This window comes from Diaphorina citri, unplaced genomic scaffold (assembly GCF_000475195.1).
Source record: "Diaphorina citri unplaced genomic scaffold, Diaci psyllid genome assembly version 1.1 scaffold360, whole genome shotgun sequence".
NCBI classification, from domain to species: domain Eukaryota; kingdom Metazoa; phylum Arthropoda; class Insecta; order Hemiptera; family Psyllidae; genus Diaphorina; species Diaphorina citri.
Genome location: NW_007377795.1, coordinates 162,680 through 187,288, shown reverse-complemented (window position 1 = coordinate 187,288; position 24,609 = coordinate 162,680). Strand labels below are relative to the sequence as shown.

The 24,609-nt window shown below is 38.4% G+C and overlaps 4 protein-coding genes across 8 annotated transcripts; 2 read left to right on the top strand and 2 right to left on the bottom strand.

The window, feature by feature from the left end:
* Window positions 1-1,559: 1,559 nt before the first annotated feature.
* LOC103508028 (erlin-1) lies at window positions 1,560-7,427 on the top strand. The gene is made up of 6 exons (XM_026822749.1): window positions 1,560-1,752; window positions 2,064-2,279; window positions 2,580-2,731; window positions 3,031-3,212; window positions 3,685-3,761; window positions 7,299-7,427. The coding sequence occupies exons 1-6, from the start codon at window positions 1,564-1,566 to the stop codon at window positions 7,425-7,427; spliced, it is 945 nt and encodes a 314-aa protein (XP_026678550.1). The 5' UTR covers window positions 1,560-1,563.
* Window positions 7,428-14,651: 7,224 nt separating this feature from the next.
* LOC113466930 (leucine zipper transcription factor-like protein 1) lies at window positions 14,652-16,886 on the top strand (the record flags this gene model as incomplete). Its single annotated transcript, XM_026822747.1, has 3 exons — window positions 14,652-14,707; window positions 15,910-16,104; window positions 16,682-16,886. Coding segments are annotated over exons 1-3 (456 nt in total), but the record flags the coding sequence as incomplete, so codon positions are not given.
* Window positions 16,887-16,901: 15 nt separating this feature from the next.
* On the bottom strand, window positions 16,902-18,533 carry LOC108252239 (longitudinals lacking protein-like; the record flags this gene model as incomplete). The annotated part of the gene is made up of 4 exons (XM_026822746.1): window positions 18,280-18,533; window positions 17,969-18,061; window positions 17,105-17,189; window positions 16,902-16,954 (listed from the first exon to the last, which is right to left on the bottom strand). Coding segments are annotated over exons 1-4 (360 nt in total), but the record flags the coding sequence as incomplete, so codon positions are not given.
* A 1,471-nt stretch (window positions 18,534-20,004) lies between these two features.
* Window positions 20,005-22,491, bottom strand: LOC103508026. Of its 5 annotated transcripts, none has more exons than XR_003391176.1 (5): window positions 22,382-22,491; window positions 21,738-21,845; window positions 21,543-21,649; window positions 20,769-20,934; window positions 20,005-20,081 (listed from the first exon to the last, which is right to left on the bottom strand). XR_003391176.1 is itself a non-coding variant. In XM_026822737.1 (5 exons), exons 1-5 carry the CDS (start codon window positions 22,482-22,484, stop codon window positions 20,018-20,020), a joined length of 540 nt encoding a protein of 179 aa, XP_026678538.1. In that variant the 5' UTR covers window positions 22,485-22,491; the 3' UTR covers window positions 20,005-20,017. The 5 variants fall into 5 exon arrangements, 4 of the variants coding, with proteins under 4 accessions (XP_026678538.1, XP_017299063.1, XP_026678539.1 ...); XM_026822737.1 differs by having other exon boundaries at window positions 21,551-21,649; XM_017443574.2 differs by lacking the exons at window positions 20,005-20,081; window positions 20,769-20,934 and adding an exon at window positions 20,143-20,411 and having other exon boundaries at window positions 21,551-21,649.
* Window positions 22,492-24,609: the final 2,118 nt, after the last annotated feature.

Genomic DNA, 24,609 nt, shown 5'->3' with positions numbered 1-24,609 from the left:
TCTTTCTCCCAAACCTACATTATGCTTTCATTTTGATAAAACTCAACTACTTCCACTAAAACGTCATACAGACTCCACTGCATATGTGAAAGTATGCTTGAATAAAATTCCATGTTTAATTTAGCACTAAGATTTTCTTTTGTATAAAATTTATGTAATTTATAGATTTTTCTATGCTCTCTGTATTTAAATTAAAATAAATGGTTAAATAGGTACTCCTACATACCTGTTTGGTAATACACAAATGCCTTAGTTTTAATTTTATTTCATTTTATTCGTAATAATAGGATTTTTTAGCAAGTTGTAGGTATAAGAGAAGATAGAAGCAGATGATTCTATCACACATACAAGGCCCGCGAAAATCAATAAATTTGAAAATTCAAATTCCCGCTCACGTTTCCAAAGAGATCGCGTTTGTTTTCTCTTTGGATCCAATTCCGGCAACGGCATAGAGACCCGCGGATATTTGAAATTTTGAGGTGAGATTTCGTCTTTTTATTAGCGGGTAGGATTTTTTTTTTTTGGTTTCTTTATAATTCTTTATCTTGGTTGCTGTTTCTATTTGTTTTACTTTGTAGTAACTAATCTAATTCTGTTCTCCTGTAAGTATCTGTCACCAAAAGATGAGAAATTGACCACTGGTCTCAGTCGCCAAACACCTGACATAAATATTGTTTGTTGTTGGGAGAAGAGAAGGAGTGTCTAGAAAAATAAACCAAGTTGTTATAAGTCAGGTAAGTGAGTATTCAAAAGTGTTCTATTACCTACCTACTAATTTAATTAATTTTAAATGATTTATCAATGTAAGGAAATGCTTGCCATTCATTTTCATTTTGTAGGTACAGGGAGTAACTAACAGACTAGGTACCTACACCTATAAGCAAGGCAATTTTATTTTGCTAGATGGTAACTACCTATACCAACTCAGGCGGCCAAAGGACAGTTGGATTTTCAAGAGTGGATATCGGAGAAGAGAAGGAGTGTCTAGAAAAATAAACCCAGTTGTGATAAGTCAGGTAAGTGAGTATTCAAAAGTGTTCTATTATCTACCTACTAATTTAATTAATTTTAAATAATGTATCAATGTAAGGAAATGCTTGCCATTCATTTTCATTTTGTAGGTACAGGGAGTAACTAACAGACTAGGTACACCTACAAGCAAGGCAATTTTATTTTGCTAGATGGTAACTACATATACCAACTCAGGTGGCCAAAGGACAGTTGGATTTTCAAGAGTGAAAATCTAATGAAATAATTCTCTCTCCCCAGAGCCATGGCAGACAGTCTGCTTGTTGGAATTGTCTCTCTCTTCTCCCTGCTGCTCGTATTTAATTCTCTCTCCCCAGAGCCATGGCAGACAGTCTGCTTGTTGGAATTGTCTCTCTCTTCTCCCTGCTGCTCGTATTAATATTTAATAAAATAATTCTCTCTCCCCAGAGCCATGGCAGACAGTTTGCTTGTTGGAATTGTCTCTCTCTTCTCCCTGCTGCTCGTATTCAACTACTCGTTCCACAAAATAGAAGAGGGTCATGTGGGAGTCTACAATTCTCTCTCCCCAGAGCCATGGCAGACAGTTTGCTCGTTGGAATTGTCTCTCTCTTCTCCCTGCTGCTCGTATTCAACTACTCGTTCCACAAAATAGAAGAGGGTCATGTGGGAGTCTACTTCCGAGGAGGTGCTCTGCTCTCGACAATCAGTGGACCAGGGTTTCATGCCATGATTCCATTCATTACAACATTCAGACATGTGCAGGTTGGTTTTACCTTTTCAGGGAGAAGAAAATATTATGGGAAAACTTCATTTATTTTTTATTATTATTTTTTAAATTAGATTTGGTAGTAAAGTTCACCTGACAATAAACCAACCCTATCATCCACACACAAAATGCCCACTTTGAGGATTAGATGTAGGAACAAACAGCCTTAAAATATATCTTAAGCTTAAAATATCAATCTATAAACCCTCTCATCCGTATGAATAATTACTTGTAACAGTAAAAGTATGGATCAACTACCTCTTTAGAATAGTATTAAACATTCCTAATTAGATATCTTTGGTTACAGGTCACATTACAAACCGATGAGGTGAAAAATGTCCCCTGTGGTACCAGTGGGGGTGTCATGATTTACTTTGATCGGATTGAAGTTGTCAATGTACTCAGTGTTTCCAGTGTGTATGATATCGTCAAGAACTATACAGCAGACTATGATAAGGCTCTGATATTCAACAAAGTCCATCATGAGCTCAACCAATTCTGTAGTATACACAATTTACATGAGGTAATTACCTAACTGGATGCTTATATTCTCTGTGATATTATGCCAGAGACATGCCATAAATTTAGTGGGTGAGTAGGCACTAAACTAAAAGTAATGAACTACCTACACATTTTTTCCCTCAATAGCTTGCCTATACCTATTTCAAGTAACTATGTACCTATCTCTTCTCATCTATCTGACAAAGGCAAGAAACCCATATCATTAGGTAGATCAGTTATTTTTTATTTATTTATTATTGTTTTTTTTTTTTTTTTTAAGGTAACATCATAGATTGATAACACTGATTGTTTTAATTCTCAGGTTTACATTGATTTATTCGACCAAATAGATGAAAACTTGAAGACTGCCCTTCAAAGAGAGCTGAATGAAATGGCTCCAGGATTGTTCATCCAGGCTGTGAGAGTAACCAAGCCAAAGATTCCAGAGACTATTCGCAAAAATTATGAGCTCATGTGAGTATAGGCAGTTGATATAGTTGTCTAGATTGGAAAACGATGTGAGATGAAAATAATAAAAGCAAAAAAACTGTTCATTATGTATTATTTCACGTAACATGAAGTGCACACAGACTTTGTGTGAATTAAATGTATAGATAGAAGTTCCACAATACTTGGAGTTGTCTTGTATGTGCATTTACTTGATTAAAAGCTGATTAAATATACAGGGATTTAAATAAAAAAAAAAGTCGACGAAAATAATAAATAATGTTAACCCTCTGATCTTTTGTCCTTGTTTTCCTCTTAATTTTCAGGGAGGCTGAGAAGACGAAGCTCCTGATTTCCATTCAGCATCAGAAGGTGGTGGAGAAGGATGCCGAAACTGAACGCAAGAGAGCAGTCATAGAGGCGGAAAAAGAAGCTCAGATTGCCAAGATCCAGTATGAGCAGAAAGTGATGGAGCAAGAGTCTAAACAGCGCGTAGCTAAAATAGAAGGCAAGTATTCTCTCTTCGATTTCAGTACGATAAGACCTTCGTTGACGTTTTAAGCGCTAGTTCGCGGGTTCGATTCCCGCCGTTCAGAAAGAAGCTCAGATAGCCAAGATCCAGTATGAGCAGAAAGTGATGGAGCAAGAGTCTAAACAGCGCGTAGCTAAAATAGAAGGCAAGTATTCTCTCTTCGATTTCAGTACGATAAGACCTTCGTTGACGTTTTAAGCGCTAGTTCGCGGGTTCGATTCCCGCCGTTCACTGCGGATAGATGGTCACCTCCTATCCGCTTACCAACCACATGCCATGTTGCTCCATCGGAAACTAACGCATTCAATGTGTTATCTCCGCTTTTTGTAAATAATTTTGAAATTATTCCTCTCATCTTGGATTGACTATCAAATGATTTTTACGGGTCTAAATTTGAAAGAAAAATATGAACTGCATAACTATTGTGCCTTTTCGATCGACTTTTCAGACGAAATGTACCTGGCGAGCGTCAAATCGAAAGCGGACGCCGAATTCTACAAGATATCTCCTCATATCTACATATATGTATACTCTCTCTGCCAAATTGTAGGTGTTAAGACAGTTGAGATTTATAATAAAGAAGAAATATGGGCTACTTGGTCCTCTCTGGTTTCTTTATAATTCTTTATCTTGGTTGCTGTTTCTATTTGTTTTACTTTGTAATAACTAATCTAATTCTGTTCTCCTGTAAGTATCTGTCACCAAAAGATGAGAAATTGACCACTGGTCTCAGTCGCCAAACACCTGACGTCCCTGTAATCCTATGTTGGTTATTTTATTTTTCATATGAATGACAAGTGAGACAATTAGCACTAACCTTCTTTTTTTATTATTATGAAGGGAGAAACGGTAAAAGATTTCAGATCAGTTGTTGGCTAATTTAATTTTAATATTCACAATAATCTGATGCTTACATTAATACTAACACCCTGTAATATACGCAATGGACACATAAATCTATGAAATTACAATGCCCATCACAAAATGTCCGCACTTTTCACTGTGTGGACATACAGAATTACAGTACCTCCGCAGGTCAAACGCCCACTCCCATCACTCTCAAATTAACTAATGTAACTATACCTATGTATATTATCTTAATTGTGTTTGTGTTATTTTTATCTCCAATCTGTCCCCTGATCTCTTGATCCGCTGATGTTGTAGGACCGTGAGATTTACGAGTCTTTTGCCTCACTTTGCAATAATAAAAAATACTAACACCTTGTAATATACGCAATGGACACATAAATCTACGAAATTACAATGCCTATATCACAAAATGTCCGCACTTTTCACTGTGTGGACATACAGAATTACAGACCCTCCGCAGTTCAAACGCCCACTCCCATCACTCTCAAATCTAGGTAACTAATGTAACTACCTATGTATATTATCTTAATTGTGTTTGTGTTATTTTTATCTCCAATCTGTCCCCTGATCTCTTGATCCGCTAATCATCTGAACCCAGCGATCAACCAGTTCTCAGTGAGTCAGTTGATTCTTGATTCAGTTGCCCGCGGAGTTTCATTGAATCAACTCGAAGCGTGTGAATTATTCCCTTACGAAATATTTACAATGCACTTTTAGCGTAATATTTTACGATTCTTCTCGCGTATAACACAATTCGTTCAGGATTCAGTTGCCCGCGGAGTCTCATTGAATCAACTCAAAGCGTGTGAATTATTCCCTTACGAAATTTTTACAATGCACTTTTAGCGTAATATTTTACGATTCTTCTCGCGTATAACACAATTCGTGTGAATATTCTGTGCATTAAATTTAAATTGATCATTTGGTTGTGCTGAATTGTGTTTGGTTATTTTAATTGTTCAGTTTTTTTTTCTCCTTAATCATCTGAACCCAGCGATCAACCAGTTCTCAGTGAGTCAGTTGATTCTTGAATTCTTGGTTCAGTTGCCCGCGGAGTCTCATTGAATCAACTCAAAGCGTGTGAATTATTCCCTTACGAAATATTTACAATGCACTTTTAGCGTAATATTTTACGATTCTTCTCGCGTATAACACAATTCGTGTGAATATTCTGTGCATTAAATTTAAATTGATCATTTGGTTGTGCTGAATTGTGTTTGGTTATTTTAATTGTTCAGTTTTTTTTTCTCCTTAATGATCAATAACATGAGAACCAAGTGGCGAAATGATGTTCTGGTGGTAAGTTCAATGGACATAGTTCTGCATGTAGATTTAAGTATTTTAATATTGATTTTAATGAGCTTTTTAGGTAGGTTTTGTACCTACTTATCTACGAAAAATTAATTTACTTTATATTGATTGAGTAAATTTACGTATGTATATCTATATCTATCTACTATCTACTACCTAGGTTGGTAGGTGCTTTGGAAAATACAAATAAAATAAATAAAATTATGTGTACTCGTTAGGTATTTACCAGAGATGTGCAAAATGCTTTTGAAAACCAATTTGAAATGCAAAATGTAAAATGCCTCTAGAAAACCAATTTGATGATTGAGTAGATTTACGTATGTATGTATATCTATCTACTACCTAGGTTGGTAGGTGCTTTGGAAAATAGAAATAAAATAAATAAAATTATGTGTACTCGTTAGGTATTTACCTACATAAATCTGTTTGGCGGATTTTATCCTGAACGGAATTTTTTTTTTTTAAAGATGAGTGTTCCACCGCCGTTTTTATTTCGTAGCAATGGAACAACTGCTACATTAGACGCTTGTGGCCTGTGCAGATCGAGATTACCGAGAAGAACGTGGGTTAAGATTCGTATAAGCTTAACCCATCCTTTAGGTCTGTTTGCCCCTACACCTAAGCCTCAGAGTGGGCTTTTTGTGTGCGAATCTTCAAATGTGTTTAAGGACATAGAAAAATCTTCGACTGGTATGAGCTCATTCGAAGTAGCTTCGACCAACCACATCGGCCACGAGATAAGATTCCGTCATTCCGTTCCATGGAGAGCCATGTTCCAGAGCCTCCCTCAAGGAGACTAATTTGAAAGACCAGTCCTTCATCGGTCGTGCCATTACCAGCTCCAATCTTTATTAGTTCGTTCGAAGTAATGGTTCATTCAACCATCCATGTTGGAGAGTTTAGATTCCACTTTTCGGACAGCCTCATTCCAGTGGTGCCAGCTCTTCCTGGATTCGAAGAATCTTCAGCAGATACTGGTACAACTTTGAAGGAACTTTAACAATTTCAGGAGGAGGAAGAGGAGACAGAAGAAGAAGAAGAAGAGGAAGAAGAAATGAGTAAAAAAAACGAAGAAGTTAAAATATTTGTTCAAGGATTGAAGAAACGAGCGTAACTGCAACCACAATTTCCCTTGAAATAGCTTCAACTATCTTCGGAATATCGAAGCACCATCTGCAACCACTGCACTGGTACAACTTCCTTCGTACATTGCCGAGGTTCGGATTTCGGTGAGATAAGATTCCGTCATTCCGTTCCATGGAGAGCCATCTTCCAGAGCCTCCCTCAAGGAGACTAATTTGAAAGACCAGTCCTTCATCGGTCGTACCATTACCAGCTCCAATCTTTATTAGTTCATTTGAAGTAATGGTTCATTCAACCATCCATGTTGGAGAGTTTAGATTCCACTTTTCGGACAGCCTCATTCCAGTGGTGCCAGCTCTTCCTGGATTCGAAGAATCTTCAGCAGATACTGGTACAACTTTGAAGGAACTTTAACAATTTCCCTTGAAATAGCTTCAACTATCTTCGGAATATCGAAGCACCATCTGCAACCACTGCACTGGTACAACTTCCTTCGTACATTGCCGAGGTTCGGATTTCGGAGTTACCGCCACTGACATCTTCATGGAGCCAGCTCCAACGGCTATTGAATATGAAGAAGCTTCAGCAGCTTCATATTTAGTAGTTCTCACTTATGACGTGCTGTTCCATGTTGGAAAGTCTGGAGTGAATTTTACATAAGGAAACGGTGTAATATTAAATTTTCAGCTGGAAATGTAGAATTATCATACTTCAACTATCTTCGGAATATCTAAGCACCATCTGCAACCACTGCACTGGTACAACTTCCTTCGTACATTGCCGAGGTTCGGATTTCAGAGTGACATCTTGATGGAGCTAGCTCCAACGGCTATTGAATATGAAGAAGCTTCAGCAGCTTCATATTTAGAAGTTCTCACTTATGACGTTCTGTTCCATGTTGGAAAGTCTGGAGTGAATTTTACATAAGGAAACGGTGTAATATTAAATTTTCAGCTGGAAATGTAGAATTATCATAATTGCACGAGAGAATGAGACCGAAGGAGAGAGAGAGAGAGAGAGAGAGAGAAAGAGAGAGAGTCAGAGAACATTAAAAAAAGTTAGCAAAAAAATGAAAAAAGAGATGATATTAAATTCTGGAAAATAGAGAAGAAAAAGTTGCTCTAAAATAGAAATGATATAATGTAAAAAACGAGATTTTTTCCTTATCCTCTGTCTCTTTCCTTCTCTCTCTCTTCCTCACACACTACACACTATACATCGCTCTCAATCCCTCCTCTTCATGAGAAATGAATTTTCCCCGCTCTCACTCACACTAAAAGCTCCCAGGGCACTGTACTGTCAAGTGTCAGAAGTGAAAATCTCAACATTAGTTTCTTTAATGGCTTTATATTAAGAAAGAGAAAGCAAAATGGGAAAAATTTCGTGTAAGATAAAAAATAATTATTTATAAAACTTGGAAAATAAAAAGACTAAACGGATCATCTTCTTATCTTCCGCTTTTGTGATTTATTTTTGACTTGAAATGGTTTTTGTTTTGTTCATTTTTTTTAGGACAAAAATCCCAACTACAACAAACTAGACAGCCACCTCTTTTTTTATGACAGAAAAAAATAGCCCAGATAATTAGTTTCTCCTTCTTCTTCTTCTTCTTCTTCTTCTTCTTCTTCTCCTTCTTATTCTTCTTTATCTTCTTCCTCTTTCTTCTTCTCGCCTCCTCTTCATTTTTTTTTCGTAAACTACTGACCCTCCTTTTCCCGTATTCAGACGGGGTCGGCGCTTTCCGTCAGCCTCTCAATCAGTGACCCTGTTTGAAGTCCAACAGCCAGACTAAACTGGTCTACTCCTTGTGTAAAGTTATAACTCCCAGCAAGACTAAGCTTTTATTCTCCCTAGATATCATTTTTCCAAGTAAAAGTCCTTTCAATAAATTTTGTAAAGGCGTACACCCGCAGTTGAAATCTTACAAGACGCTTTTTTGTCTTGTATATTTAGGAGAGGGATTTCAAAATCCCATCCTGCTCACTTTCTCCTTTTCTTTTCCCCCTCCTGTAGTTTTCTCCCTCCCCTTAGTTTATTTCCCCTTATCCTCAAGATTATTTCCCACTCTTACCCATTCCACCTGCTTTAGTTTTCTTCCACTTTCCCTATCCTTAAGATTATTTCCCACTCCCGAGTCTTTCACTCCCCAGCTTTTCGTACGAAAGTGAAACACTATCCTTCTGCCACGGTTTCTTTTCTGTTTGCTTTCCCCGAATTTATCCCTTTCTTTTCCCCCTCCTGTAGTTTTCTCCCTCCCTTTAGTTTATTTCCCCTTATCCTCAAGATTATTTCCCACTCTTACCCATTCCACCTGCTTTAGTTTTCTCCCACTTTCCCTATCCTTAAGATTATTTCCCACTCCTGAGTCTTTCACTCCCCAGCTTTTCGTACGAAAGTGAAACACTATCCTTCTGCCACGGTTTCTCTTCTGTTTGCTTTCCCCGAATTTGGGTCAAAGTTAAAGCTGAACATTTTGGCGGGCGTACAAGGATGAGAACTAACTCCCCCGAAAGCCCCCGAATTTGGGTCAAAGTTAAAGCTGAACATTTTGGCGGGCGTACAAGGATGAGAACTAACTCCCCCGAAAGCTTCTTACAAGGTATTTTATTACGGAAGGCACTATCCTCGCAGAATTGGGATATTTCGAATATAAATTTCCCGAATAATTTCCCTCTTGGGAGACAAAGATTTCCCTAGCTTTTTTCAGCCTCAGTAGCAACAGCGGGATTTATACGGGGTGAATCTGATGTTTTAGATTTCAGCGCTTGTGGATTACTGTTACGGCATACAGGCAGATCGAGATTAAAGTAGATACTCAATTGTCCTCACGAGGCTGAGTGCACCCAAACTCCAAGCACAGAGCCGAAAAAAACCTCGGTCCCACCAGGAATCGAACCCGGGCCTCCTGCGTGCAAGCCTAATGTGATAACCACTCGGCCACGGAGGTTAGGTCCAAAGAATGATGCTCTAAATTTTAGTTTCGCCTACAGTACAGTATACGGCCCTGCTTTTGGGCTTTAAAGACAGCTACGAGTGTCCATGATGAAGTAAGTCTAACCTATATCTTACTTCTGAATTCCAGGATACTTCGTGAGGAGTGGGAGAAGAGGGAAGAGCTGGAACGACTCCAGAGTGAACAGAAAGCTCTCCTGGAGCAAGAGAGAAGAAAACGGGAAGAATTCGAGAGGAAGCAAAAAGAGAAGGAGGCCCAACTATTAGGTAAGTAGAATAAAATGGGTTCAATAGAATGGAATTTGAAGTCTTTTGATGTTTTAAAATTAGTTTACAATAAAAATATCTAATTTTAACCTTTCTTCCTCTTCGTTGAATAATGATGGTTTTAAAATGAGTTTTCATACTCTTCAATTGGTGAAATGACGAAAAATATATTGTAGATGAATGTGAGATGAATTTGAATTCTTTTGATGTAAGCTTTCTTCTTCTTCTTCTTCTTCTTCTTCTTCTTCTTCTTCTTCTTCTTCTTCTTCTTCTTCTTCTTCTTTTTCGTTGAATAATGATGGTTTTAAAATGAGTTTTCATACTCTTCAATTGGTGAAATGACGAAAAATATATTGTAGATGAATGTGAGATCTAGGTAGGTGAGATAAGGATCATAGAGAATTCAGTCCTATCCTATCAAAGGAAAGATGGTGTAATATGTCCTATGCCGGCCAGTGGCGGAAAAAGTTTCCGGCTCTGAGCGTGAGGGACCTACTATTTTTCGTGGTCGTTGAAAAAAGCTTACTTAATATAAAGACCCAATTTTTCCCCCCAATTTCACAGAAGCTCAACAGGCGCTCCGTGAGGTGGAAGCAGAATTAAGAGAAGATAGAAGCAGATGATTCTCCTATCACATAATAATCACACATACAAGGCCCGCGAAAATCAATAAATTTGAAAATTCAAATTCCCGCTCACGTTTCCAAAGAGATCGCGTTTGTTTTCTCTTTGGATCCAATTCCGGCAACGGCATAGAGACCCGCGGATATTTGAAATTTTGAGGTGAGATTTCGTCTTTTTATTAGCGGGTAGGATTTTTTTTTTGGTTTCTTTATGTTTTTTGTACCTACTTATCTACTAAAAATTAATTTATTTTATATTGATTGAGTAAATTTACGTATGTACATCTATCTACTATCTAGGTTGGTAGGTGCTTTGGAAAATAGAAATAAAATAAATAAAATTATGTGTACCTACTCGTTAGGTATTTACCTACATATATCTGTTTGGCTGATTTTATCCTGAACGGAATTTTTTTTTATTATTTATTTAAAAAGATGAGTGTTCCACCGCCGTTTTTATTTCGTAGCAATGGAACAACTGCTACATTAGACGCTTGTGGCCTGTGTCGTAGCACTGATTTTAATGAGCTTTTTAGGTAGGTTTGTACCTACTTATCTACGAAAAATTAATTTACTTTATATTGATTGAGTAGATTTACGTATATGTACATCTATCTACTACCTAGGTTGGTAGGTGCTTTGGAAAATAGAAATAAAATAAATGAAATTATGTGTACTCGTTAGGTATCTACCTAGGTACATACATCTGTTAGGCGGATTTTATCCTGTGCGAAATGCCAGGCTTTTTCCTATTAATTATAGTTTCAAGTTTCGGAGATCACCAGAAAGATTATCCCATTTCAAAGGATTTGTGAAATGGTCAGATTGGTCAGCCATAACTATTTAATCCTCTCTATGGTTCTCACTTCTTCTCTATTTCTCTCGTCATTATTATCATACTTTTTCTTGTCTCGATGACCTTTTATATCTTCTCTCAAGAGTTCACATTCCTCAGTTATTCACACTAGAATGTCACGAGCCAGATGATTTAGAAGCTACAGCTATCTCCCCATATCTATATCTATATGTATACTCTCTCTGCCAAATTGTAGGTGTTAAGACAGTTGAGATTTATAATAAAGAAGAAATATGGGCTACTTGGTCCTCTCTAAATTTGAATTCTTTTGATGTTTTAAAATTAGTTTACAAGTTTACAATAAAAACATCTAATTTTAACCTTTCTTCCTCTTCGTTGAATAATGATGGTTTTAAAATGAGTTTTCATACTCTTCAATATTGGTAAAATGACGAAAAATATTGATGTTTTAAAATTAGTTTACAAATTTACAATAAAAACATCTAATTTTAACCTTTACTTCCTCTTCGTTGAATAATGCTGGTTTTAAAATGAGTTTTCATACTCTTCAATTGGTGAAATGACGAAAAATATATTGTAGATGAATGTGAGATCTAAGGTGAGATAAGCGTTGTCTTCAGATACCTAGATATGTGAAAGATGATATAGCTGTATTTATTACCTACAAATTTCACACTTTTGTTTTTACATAACTACCCGCCACATCTTTTTTGTATGCGATTAATAACTGACGGTAAGTCTCTAACCCATTTTGTGAAATAAAATCCAGACATGTCTGTTCTATACATATAGATATGGGGAGATAGCTGTAGCTTGTAAATCATCTGGCTCGTGACATTCTAGTGTGAATAACTGAGGAATGTGAACTCTTGAGAGAAGATTAAAAGGTCATCGAGACAAGAAAAAGTATGATAATAATGACGAGAGAAATAGAGAAGAAGTGAGAAACCATAGTGAGGATTAAATAGTTATGGCTGACCAATCTGACCATTTCACAAATCCTTTGAAATGGGATAATCTTTTTGCCTACCCGCCACATCTTTTTTGTATGCGATTAATAACTGACGGTAAGTCTCTAACCCATTTTGTGAAATAAAATCCAGACATGTCTGTTGACCATCGGATATTTTTGTGGAAGAGGTCAAATAGCTAAACAAGTCCATCAAAGTTGCTTTGTTATTTAACTTCTTTACCTACATTCTTATTTTGTTCTTCATATCTACAACCTACCTAATCCAAAGTTCACAATTTCGGGTTCTTGCTGTTTTGTAAATTAAAAAACTTCTTCATTCTTCTTCTCAAACATTTCAGCCTCGGCTCATCGAAATGACAGTGCTAATAAGTTCATGAAAGATATTTGATATCCATGATAGATATTTGAGCTCCATTATTATCTGGTCAAGTTCTCAAATAAATGAGGCTAAAATTCCATGCCTCGGCTGGAATCGACCCCACGTCACGACCTACCTAATCCAAAGTTCACAATTTCGGGTTCTTGCTGTTTTGTAAATTAAAAAACTTCTTTATTCTTCTTCTCAAACATTTCAGCCTCGGCTCATCGAAATGACAGTGCTAATAAGATCATGGAAGATATATTTGATATACATCATAGATATTTGAGCTCCATTATTATCTGGTCAAGTTCTCAAATAAATGAGGCTAAAATTCCATGCCTCGGCTGGAATCGACCCCACGTCCTCCTGTTTACCAGGCAAGTGTCTTGACCACTACGCCACCGAGGCAGGTACATACGAGTATTTAAATGATTCCAAAACGGTAGTAAAGAAACCCCAGAAAATTAAGGAGCGCGGTAGCGCTCCGCCCCGCCAAGTCAAGAAAGTTTGACCGCGCTACTAGAGATATTATACGCGACAGGGAAAGTAGCCGTTTTCAGGTAGTTGTAGAGGGACAACTACAAATGACGGAAGAAAACGGATTGCGTGTGTGTCAAGTGTCTTAACCACTACGCCACCGAGACAGGTACATACGAGTATGTAAATGATTCCAAAACGGTAGTAAAGAAACCCCAGAAAATTACAAATATGGCTTTCATTCTGCTGACATCCTTCCAAATCTGTTCAATATTTTGCCTACCCCTAATTTATTTTATTGACTTGGCATAGTGCAGTACTACTAAACCATCATAAAAAATCTGGTGTGAACATCACACGACTTTCTATTACATTTGCAGAATACGTAGGTATTCGAACCCGCAACTTCTCAACTGTAAGTCGGACAGTTCTAAAAGTTTCACCATTCGATTCGGCGTGAAAAATCTTAATAGAGGAAGCTGAAACTGCTGAGGTCTTATCGCCCCGAAAGCGAAGAGAGAAGGATAGGATAGGAAATAGCCAGTCGCTCCGAGAACAAACCGTATCTGTTCAAGGATAAAATCCGCTCGGGCAGGAATCGAACCCGCGCCCTAGCGCTTACAAGGTAAATGCGCTGCCCTCCAAGTGGTTTTATGTATGTACGACAGGAAGCTGCCATTACTCAAGCCCACCTACTGCAGGGCCTTATTTAGTCTAGGCGTCTAAGTCATGATGGGTTCGATTACCACCTTGGTTTTGTTCTTGGAACGGCAGGCTTTCTCCTATCCTGTGCTTCTCTCTTCGATTTCGGGACGATAAGACCTCAGCAGTTGCAGATCCCTTTATGAACACTTGGAAAAAATACCCTTGTACAAATTGTTTCACGTGCCATTGTTTTTAAAAAACATTTTCTAAATAAATTATTTTGTACGATCTTCTTATTGAGATACAAATCGGAAGTTTTCTTTTTTTCATCTGTTTAGAAGAGTGAGAAAAGGTATTTCATCTAAGACACTAATTCATGTTTTCGCTACTGAACTATTTTTTATAAGGAGCACGGGAATGCTCCTCCCACCAAGTCATAAAAGTTTGACCACGTCACAATATAGGCGTCAAATTTGTATGAACGCCGTGAATTGAACTGTATATGCAATGTGCTCGTCACAGCAAGGAATCGGTCGTTCGAAGTGTAGGTCTAGAACCCAGTTTTACAATCAAAATTGATAGGTAGGTACTTATGTACAATTGTACATATACGAGTAAGAATGTCCTTTAGAGTAAAAATAGATAGGTAAGAGGTATCAGTACATAGGTACTCGTACCTGTTACATAGGGTATTCATTATCTATAATTACATATGTATCATCTAGTGCCCTTGCCTTTCAAAAGTCCATTGCTCGACTGACATAGACAATTAGACGAATGAAATTGGATTGAAGACAAATGAAATTGGATTGATTAAAGCTTTCCCAAAACTCCTTCCAAGTTTATCTATCATTCAACAATATGAGGAGACTATCATTCTTTGTTGACGAATCTAGTCATTCAATGACCTCGAACAATAGATATTATTTTAGATTTAGATTGTTACAAAAACGAAGTGAACTTATCAATGTATCCCACATCAACTGTCTCCTACTCAAACAGCTGTTCAGTCAGGCTGAGAAATGGTGAGTAGAAAATGACTCTAACATGTGGTTTGGGTGGTAGAAATCGCGAGTATTGGATAGAGAAGTTGTGGGTTGAGATAGGATATTGTTTCTACAGTTTGGCATGGGAGTGGTAAATTAAAAACAGGGTTAGTTTACCAACCTTGCCTATCTCAACCCGGTACATAACCACAACCTGAATCCTTTTGTTTTCTACAAGATCCTTTTACAAAACCTACCGTTCAGTCACACCACCTTTCCTGACGTTATCAACGGGGTGGGAATTCAGAGTACTCATGACTAACTTGATTTTGAATGTTTTAGTTCAACATACATTTACAAATTAAGAAAACTACGAAGACAGTAACCGCAAGATTACCTGCCAAATGGCGTGACATTTCCGATTCTACTTCGAAGTTCTTTTACCATTGCATAAATATTAAAGGCAAATATGAAACTTTGTGCTATTCGTGTCCTCTAGGAAAATCTCAACTCAATGACTTATTGACTCTAGTCTATACTGTGTGCCCTTGACACTGGGGTGCTCTGGTTTGAGGGTTCAAAATATACAGGGTGTCCGGAATGTTTGTTTATCCTCCAGTAGGATAAACAAATTGAAAAATTTCTCTCCAGTCCCATTCTAAACCCTAAAATAGATCATTCAGTATGAACCAACCTCAGTGGTGTAGTGTGGTTAGCGCGGTGGACCTCGCAGCCAGTCACGGAATCAATCATTTGTATGATACAAATTTCTTGACCCCGCCGGGAATCGAACCCGGGTCTCCCGCGTCGTATCCCATGATCTGATCCGTGTAGTTCATACGGGTCTCCCTCTTCTTTGTCTTCCTTCTCTCCTCCCTTCAATGATGTCCACTATCCAATTTAAATTTAAATAAGTACAAATTGATTGGGGTTGAAAGTTTGAAACCTTTCAGCTACTATCTACTTACTATGTTCGTGATGCAATGTCAACTTTTGTGAATCTGATCCATGTAGTTTATACGGGGTCTCCCTCTTCTTTGTCTTCCTTCTCGCCTCCCTTCAATGATGTCTACTATCCAATTTAAATTTACATAAGTACAAATTGATTGGGGTTGAAAGTTTGAAACCTTTCAGCTACTATCTACTTACTATGTTCGTGATGCAATGTCAACTTTTGTGCCACTGCACTTATTCTTTTGAAAACCAGCATGTTTACAGATGTATCCAATTAAATTTTTCTATGCCATAAAAAAAGACATCTACATTCCAAAGCTCTTCAGTTTTACTACTTTTCATTTCTACTTCAAGAAAATCTTTTCTTTTTCCTACATTCCAACCTACGTGTTTCAGATTACTAGAAGCCACATACACTCAGACGGAAGTCACCCAGATTCTACACAATTTGAAACAGCTCGTCACCCTAGATATAGAAAACGAACTTATCAATGTATCCCACATCAACTGTCTCCTACTCAAACAGTTGTTCAGTCAGGCTGAGAAATGGTGAGTAGGAAATGATCAAATGACTCTAACATGTGGTTTGGGTGGTAGAAATCGCGAGTATTGGATAGAGAAAGCCTGAAGTTGTGGTTATGTACCGGGTTGGGTTGAGACAGGATATTGTTTCTACAGTTTGGCATGGAGTGGTAAATTTACCAACCTTGCCTATCTCAACCCGGTACATAACCACAACCTGAATCCTTTTGTTTTCTACAAGATCCTTTTACAAAACCTGAACGGTAGGTTCACACCACCTTTCCTGACGTTATCAACGGGGTGGGAATTCAGAGTTCTCATGACTAACTTGATTTTGAATGTTTTAGTTCAACATACATTTACAAATTAAGAAAACTACGAAGACAGTAACCGCAAGATTACCTCATTGTGCACATATTTTTGAGTAACTAGTCCTCAGATTGACAACTTTTAACTCACAATAAGGTCTTTTTCTCTCCAACCCTTCACAGGTACCTCTATCTCAACATCGACATCTCGGAAATTCAAAACAAGCACCTGACTAGTCCTCAGATTGACAACTTCTAACTCACAATAAGGTCTTTTTCTCTCCAACCCTTCACAGGTACCTCTATCTCAACATCGACATCTCGGAAATTCAAAACAAGCACCTCCTCGACATCGTCCGATCCCTGGACGACGCCAGCGCTCCAAACGACTCTTCCGTGAACCTCATGACCGCTCTGAAACCCACCAAGCTGCAACCGCTTGAACAGATCAGCGTTGAGAAGATCAGCGCGGTGCTGAAAACGGAAATCGAGAAGCTCAAAACAACAAATGAAACATTGAGCTAAGTGAAGAAATTCAGACAGGACGTTCTGTGGTATTCTTACATGACCTGGAAAGGAGAAATTTAAATTGTATTTTTACTGTAGATACTGTAGATAAGTACACATTTTTACTGTAGATAAGTATACAAAAAAACACATAATCTATGTATAGTACAACGTCGTAAATATAAATATGAATAGTAGCCAGTGAAGATTACCTGAGTAGATATAATCCAGTATGTTACTCATATGATGATGGTAACCCTCATTCAGAATAATGATCGGATGTTTGCATGGATTCTCCTGAAAATCAAATCAAAATCAATCAAATCACAAATCATTTCTGGCAAACCAGATTCTTAACATAATTTTTGTGGGGAGCACAGCTTTATCCCAGTTTCACCTATCTTGCTCCATATTTTCGGTGTCCACTCCATAGTAAAAAAGCAAAAATGAAGCCAGAGGGGCCCACGCAAAAAGCTACGCGGGCTCCAAATGGTCTGACGGGCTACATATGTGGCCCGCGATAGTTGGAATCGCTAGCCTGAACTACGAGTTGACAGAGACCTTTTTTTTACCATTAGCAAGGATTTGAAAAATTGTATTTTTACTGTAGACAAGTACCTACACATTTTTACTGTAGATAAGTACACAAAAAACACATAATCTATGTATAATATTCTATGTATAGTACAACGTCGTAAATATAAATATGAATAGTAGCCAGTGAAGATTACCTGAGTATATATAATCCAGTATGTTACTCATATGATGATGGTAACCCTCATTCAGAATAATGATGGGATGTTTGCATGGATTCTCCTGAAAATCAAATCACAAATCATTTGTGGCAAACCAGATTCTTAACATAATTTTTGTGGGGAGCACAGCTTTATCCCATTTTCACCTATCTTGCTCCATATTTTCGGTGTCCACTCCATAGTAAAAAAGCAAAAATGAAGCCCGAGAGGCCCACGCAAAAAGCTACGCGGGCTACAAATGGTCTGACGGGCTACATATGTGGCCCGCGATAGTTGGAATCGCTAGCCTGAACTACGAGTTGACAGAGAACTTTTTTTTACCATTAGCAAGGATTTGAACCAAGGACTGGCAGCACACAGGACCAGCTTGTGAGCGTACAACCGCTGTCCATCACACACTAGGGTGACGTCTACCAGATCTTCCTGGGCCCACGCAAAAAGCTACGCGGGCCACAAATGGTCTGACGGGCTACTTATGTGGGCCGCGATAGTTGGAATCGCTAGCCTGAACTTGGAGTTGACAGAGAACTTTTTTTTACCATTAGCAAGGATTTAAACCAAGGACTGGCAGCACACAGGACCAGCTTGTGAGCGTACAACCGCTGTCCATCACACACTAGGGTGACGTCTACCAGATCTTCCTGCTGTCTGAGGTGAGCGAATGTTTGCGCCAGACTAGACTGGAAGTTAGCCCATTTGAGCTCCAGAAGCTGATCACTGGGAGGCAGGGGAGATACTGAAAAGTAGGAGTCATAGGGCATAAAGGGGTTAATAAATAAAACTGATTCTATTGTTTTTTTCCTTTTTTTTGAAGAGGTTTGATAGAGGGAACTGTAACTGCTTAGGTCTTATCGTCAAGAAATCGAAGAGAGAAGGAAGACAGGATAGGAGAAAACCAGCCTTTCCGAGAACGAACATTATCCGTTGAGGATAAAATTCGCTTCGGGGGGAAATCGAACCCACGGCCTAGCGCTTACAAGGCAGACGCGCTACCAACCAAGCTCGCAATGATTCCACTTTAATGTACCCACGCGCAGATTGTCGATCTCATCAGGTACCTTGTTACCTTTATACCTGACACTGGTGAAGAAGAAGATGCTCAAGAGACCAGGGGCCCAGTCCTGGATAAAATGGTGTTGTAGTTCACTAAGCTACATTAGAATATAGAATTAGAATTAATAGAATATCTATACAACAAAGTACTCTTAAACTCCTAAACATTATGTTCCTGAAAGTATCTAAGAGTGGATTTCACCAATATATTTTCAGCCCCTAGAAAATCTGCTTATCTGTTAATTATTTACATTTAATTTGTACAGGCTTAACAGGAACAACAGGTCTATTAATATTAAGCTAACAGGCTATGTTAGGGGGTACTGTAATTGGTAAAGTATGAAAAAAGCACATTACTTACTTGGAAATGGTCAGTCCACTATGATGTCTGCGAAATCCTGAGCCATGACAGCTTTGATATCCCTTTCTGTGACTGTCTTGACTAGGTACCTACCTACTATAATATATGGACATTCCTGCACTGCTAAATTAAATAAAATTAAATTATCAGTTCACTGGAGTCACTGGACATTCTATTAAGTAGGTGGGTAAAATTATTACCCTACGAAACGTGAGCACTTCTAAGTACAAGGAACAATAAAAACCGTTGAATATTAGAAAAATAATAAAATAAATGAACTTATCTACTTATCAGTTTTGTTATCACAAGGCACGTGCAATCGTGCAAATCACAAAACCGGAGTGGGAGGACTGAAGAGGAAAGGGGGGATAGGACTTTCTAATTTCAGACCCGGAGCGGAAAATGGCGGCTCATGAGGAAAAAAAATGTTTGCAGTTTGGTAGTTTTGTAACAACTGACAAAGGACAGGGCTTACCCATACCCATAAACGAAGAATATAGGGGCTGGGCTTACCAATATTTTACATCGACCGAAGTGCGTAAAAAAAAGCGCAAGGTCGTAGGTTTTCCGCCCGGGGAAACTTTATCCTAAATAGCTAATTTTCGTTCTCGGAACGGCAGACTTTTTTTTTCATCCTGTCCTCCTTCTCAATAGATCAGTTGCGCTTGCTTGGGTGTTGTTACAAAGTCATATAGAGTAGGAAAAATGAGGAACAACCGAATTTTTCTTTTCTTCCAGGACTTCTAGATACCGAGATAAATTGATTTAAAAAATACCGGTAAATCGTGAATTTTGACGTCACGGTATACGCTCCAGTAGGCGATGATGACGTCAAATACAGGTACCTACGCAAATATTAGGAACAGAATATTAATAATCAAATAAAGTAGACTTTGTAAGTCAATCGTAGGTAATTAAATGTCTTTTATTATTATTATTTTTTTTTTTTTTAAGTTCTAAGTGGCATTTTCGTGAAAGGATATCACATGGCGGCGCAGGTACAGCTTGTTCTTGAAACATTTCTGACAGAGAGGGCAGAAAACAGAATTAATAATCAAATAAAGTAGACTTTGTAAGTCAATCGTAGGTAATTAAATGTCTTTTATTTTTTTTTTAAGTTCTAAGTGGCATTTTCGTGGAAGGATATCACATGGCGGCGCAGGTACAGCTTGTTCTTGAAACATTTCTGACAGAGAGGGCAGAACAGAATGCCCGGCAAATGAATGAGGCGGATATGTTGCTTCAAATTAGAGGAGTTGGAATAGTGTTTGCCGCAGATCTTACAGTAACGCGCGTCCAGAGAATGGAGGGGTTTGGAGGCTCCTGGGACGGAACGATAGGAAGGGGTGTCTGAAAGCAGAAGTATAGGAAAATGAGCGAGAATAGAGCGATTTGCGGAAATGAGCCAGACTAGAGCGATTTGCGGAAATGAGCGAGAATAGAGCGATTTGTGGAAATGAGCGAGAATAGAGCGATTTGAGGAAATGAGCGAGAATAAAGCGATTGATATTTGCGAGCACGGGTATAGGTACCTACCTAAATATTAGGAACAGAATTAATAATTAAATAAAGTAGACTTTGTAAGTCAATTGTAAATAAAATTCTTACATGGTTTTTTTTATTTTCATTTTATTTTTTTAGTTCTAAGTGGCATTTTCGTGAAAGGATATCACATGGCGGCGCAGGTACAGCTTGTTCTTGAAACATTTCTGACAGAGAGGGCAGAACAGAATGCCCGGCAAATGAATGAGGCGGATATGTTGCTTCAAATTAGAGGAGTTGGAATAGTGTTTGCCGCAGATCTTACAGTAACGCGCGTCCAGAGAGTGGAGGGGTTTGGAGCCTCCTGGGACGGAACGATAGGAAGGGGTGTCTGAAAGCAGAAGTATAGGGAAATGAGCGAGAATAGAGCGATTTGCGGAAATGAGCGAGAATAGAACGATTTGCGGAAATGAGTGAGAATAGAACGATTTGCGGAAATGAGCCAGACTAGAGCGATTTGCGGAAATGAGCGAGAATAAAGCGATTTGCGGAAATGAGCGAGAATAGAGCGATTGATATTTGCGAGCACGGGTATTTTTTTGGCAAGAAATCCTTTTTGCGTCCATGTACCTAAATCAAAAATGTTATTCAGAGCCTTTTGGTTTGGTCATTATTCAGGTACCTACCAAAGTTCGCTGTTTTGGACGTGTTAAAGATTTTTTTTTTTTTTTTTTTTTTTTTTAAATGGAAACAGTGTTTTTGGCAAGAAATCCTTTTTGCGTTCATGTACCTAAATCAAAAATGTTATTCAGAGCCTTTTGGTTCGGTCATTATTCAGGTACTTACCAAAGTTCGCTGTTTCGGACGTGTTAAAGATATTTTTTTTTTTTTAATGCAATATCATCGAGGACTTGAGGTAAAACCATCCTTTATTCTTCATTGCTCATTCCCTTAAGAATTGATGAGTTAGTTACACAACGGGCATGTATTCTAAATTACCTTCTTACCGTGTTGTGAAGGTAGGTAAGGGACAACACTCAAATCAGGAGGTGGTTTCAAGTTAAAACATTCGGAGGTCGAATAGCGAGCTGGGTTGTCCACATAATCTGTGAAAGAAGGAGAACACGTTGTTGTTTTCAAATGCTCGGAGTTGACAATTGGGTCATTTTCCCTAAGAGAAGAAGGTAGACATACCTTCTCTACTCGCATTGTAAACGGAGGGACCAGGTTCGATGCTCGGATGGGAGTTACTGTTTCTGACGGTTTGAATTTCCTTCAGTCTACCTGTGATGTTCATGAGATCTGGAATATAACACAAAGTTTCACTTTATTGGTTTTGTAAATGCAGTTTCTTTGTGTTATTATGTCACGACTTTGGTGCTCACTGCAGCATTGTAGGATTTTTCCAATATCTCAAATTTGAAGAAACTGAGGGTTAGGCAAGTCTGGCACCGGACCACTCAGTTAAGCTTCTACGAATCTACGGGATAGGATCGTTCTAAACAGCGTCCTGAATAGGGATAAGTAAATAAGTATATCACACGTGTGATGTTATTGTCAATCAATCTTCATCAATCACTGTCTATCTGAAATATATCTTTTTTTTATGAGTAACACAACAGGCATATGTGTTCTAAATTACCTTCTTACCGTGTTGTGAAGGTAGGTAAGGGACAACACTCAAATCAGGAGGTGGTTTCAAGTTAAAATATTCGGAGGTCGAATAGCGAGCTGGGTTGTCCACATAATCTGTGAAAGAAGGAGAAATCGTTGTTGTTTTCAAATGCTCGGAGTTGACTATTGGGTCATTTTCCCTAAGAGAAGAAGGTTAGACATACCTTCTCTACTCGCATTGTAAACGGAGGGACCAGGTTCGATGCTCGGATAGGAGTTACTGTTTCTGACGGGTTGAATTTCCTTCAGTCTCCCTGTGATGTTCATGAGATCTGGAATATAACACAAAGTTTCACTTTATTGGTTTTGGCAATCTCTGATTGGTTGGTTGATTTAGAGAGCAGAGGGACAGGATAGGAGGAAGTCAGTCGTTCCGAGAACGAACCGTATCTGTTTAGGATAAAGTTCACCCCGGGGGAGGAATCGAACCCGAAACCTAGCGCTTACAAGGCAGGTACTAATCTCTTCACTCTTTACAGTTTCCTCCATCAAACCTCTAAAAATCCATTCACCTAAAAAAAAATCCATCCTAAAAAATCCATCACATATTTTTGTATACAGGGTGGTTCGTGATTTGCGAACCACGCTTATATCTCAGAAACGGCTGGGAATTAAGGAATGAAATAAACGGCATCAAAACGACAGGATAGGAGAAAGCCAGCCGTTCCGAGAGCGAAGCTTGTCTGTTTAGAATAAAGTTCGCCCCGGGCGGGAATCGAACCCGCGACCTAGCACTTACAAGGCAGACGCGTTACCAATCAAGTTAACTAAGCTAGCAAGTCTAGTCTCACCTCTAACATGGCATAGGGCAGTTGTTCAGGACTGGTTTCAAAATCTTGACTGGGAGGACGAAATTTCTTAACTTCAACAGAACTATCACTATTTTCAGCCAGTCCATTGATTTCAGAACTCAGCTTGTGTTTTTCTCTAGCAGTTGGACTAGTACTGTTGGAGTCAAACGCCATAGCCCTGTCGATCTGAAAGGGGGAAGGACGAGAGTGTTAATGCTGAAGGCAGATGAATTTACTGACCACAATTCGGACAATTTTTTTTTCTTATCGTCCAAAATGCAATATCATCGAGGACTTGAGGTAAAACCATCCTTTATTCTTCATTGCTCATTCCCTTAAGAATTGATGGGTTACACAACGGGCATGTGTTCTAAATTAGGTACCTTCTTACCGTGTTGTGAAGGTAGGTAAGGGACAACACTCAAATCAGGAGGTGGTTTCAAGTTGAAATATTCGGAAGTCGAATAGCGAGCTGGGTTGTCCACATAATCTGTGAAAGAAGGAGAAATCGTTGTTGTTTTCAAATGCTCGGAGTTGACTATTGGGTCATTTTCCCTAAGAGAAGAAGGTAGACATACTAGAGATGGATACGAGTGAATACTTTACTCATTAAACTACGGATCGTCACAATATCCGTACGATCCGGATCTCAACAAGAAATACTCGATTACTGAAAAAAAGTAGGTATCCGTGAGTAAAAAAGTAATCATGACCCAGTTAGCACGCAAGCTTACATCCAGGGGCTTGATTTTGACAGGATTTCTAAGTCTAACGTCTTAAACTTAAATCCAGTCCGAATCCAACCTCAGAGATCCAACCCGTTCTTTAAAATGAATTATCAACCGCACATCCAACTGGATGTCAAGGCCGGATATGGGCTTATTTTCAATGACAATCATCCAGCGAAATTATCACTCGCGATTCAAGTTTAGATCCAGCCAGACTTGACTTGCAAGTGTGTATCCAGCCTTTATCCAGCCCTCAGATATCCAGTCACACGTGATGTCAGCGCATGCGCAGAAAGACTAAAAAAGATCTGTTCCCAGCATCGACAACTATGTTTCCAAATGTCTGATGATATAAAATACTATATGTTGCTGGAATACTTCATTTCAGGGTTTTAAAATTTGGCCCAACTTTAGGTCTCATTATCTCAATTTGAAGAAACTGAGGGTTAGGCAAGTCTGGCACCGGACCACTCAGTTAAGCTTCTACGAATCTACTGGATAGGATCGTTCTAAACAGCGTCCTGAATATGGATAAGTAAATAAGTATATCACACGTGTGATGTTATTGTCAATCAATCTTCATCAATCACTGTCTATCTGAAATATATCTTTTTTTTTATCTTATCTTCTATCTCGGTATGTTTGTAAAAGGTATCGACATATTGTATATGCAGTAGATACATATCTCATTCATATACCATTGTATTTACAAAGAGTAAGTACGAGATATGTGAATATTAGTAGATTCATTTTCTCCCAGAGGAATGTACAATGTACATTGAGTACCATTTACAGGAAAGGAAAAGAGAGAGAGAGAGAGAGAGAGAGAGAGAGAGAGAGAGAGAGAGAGAGAGAGAGAGAGAGAGAGAGAGA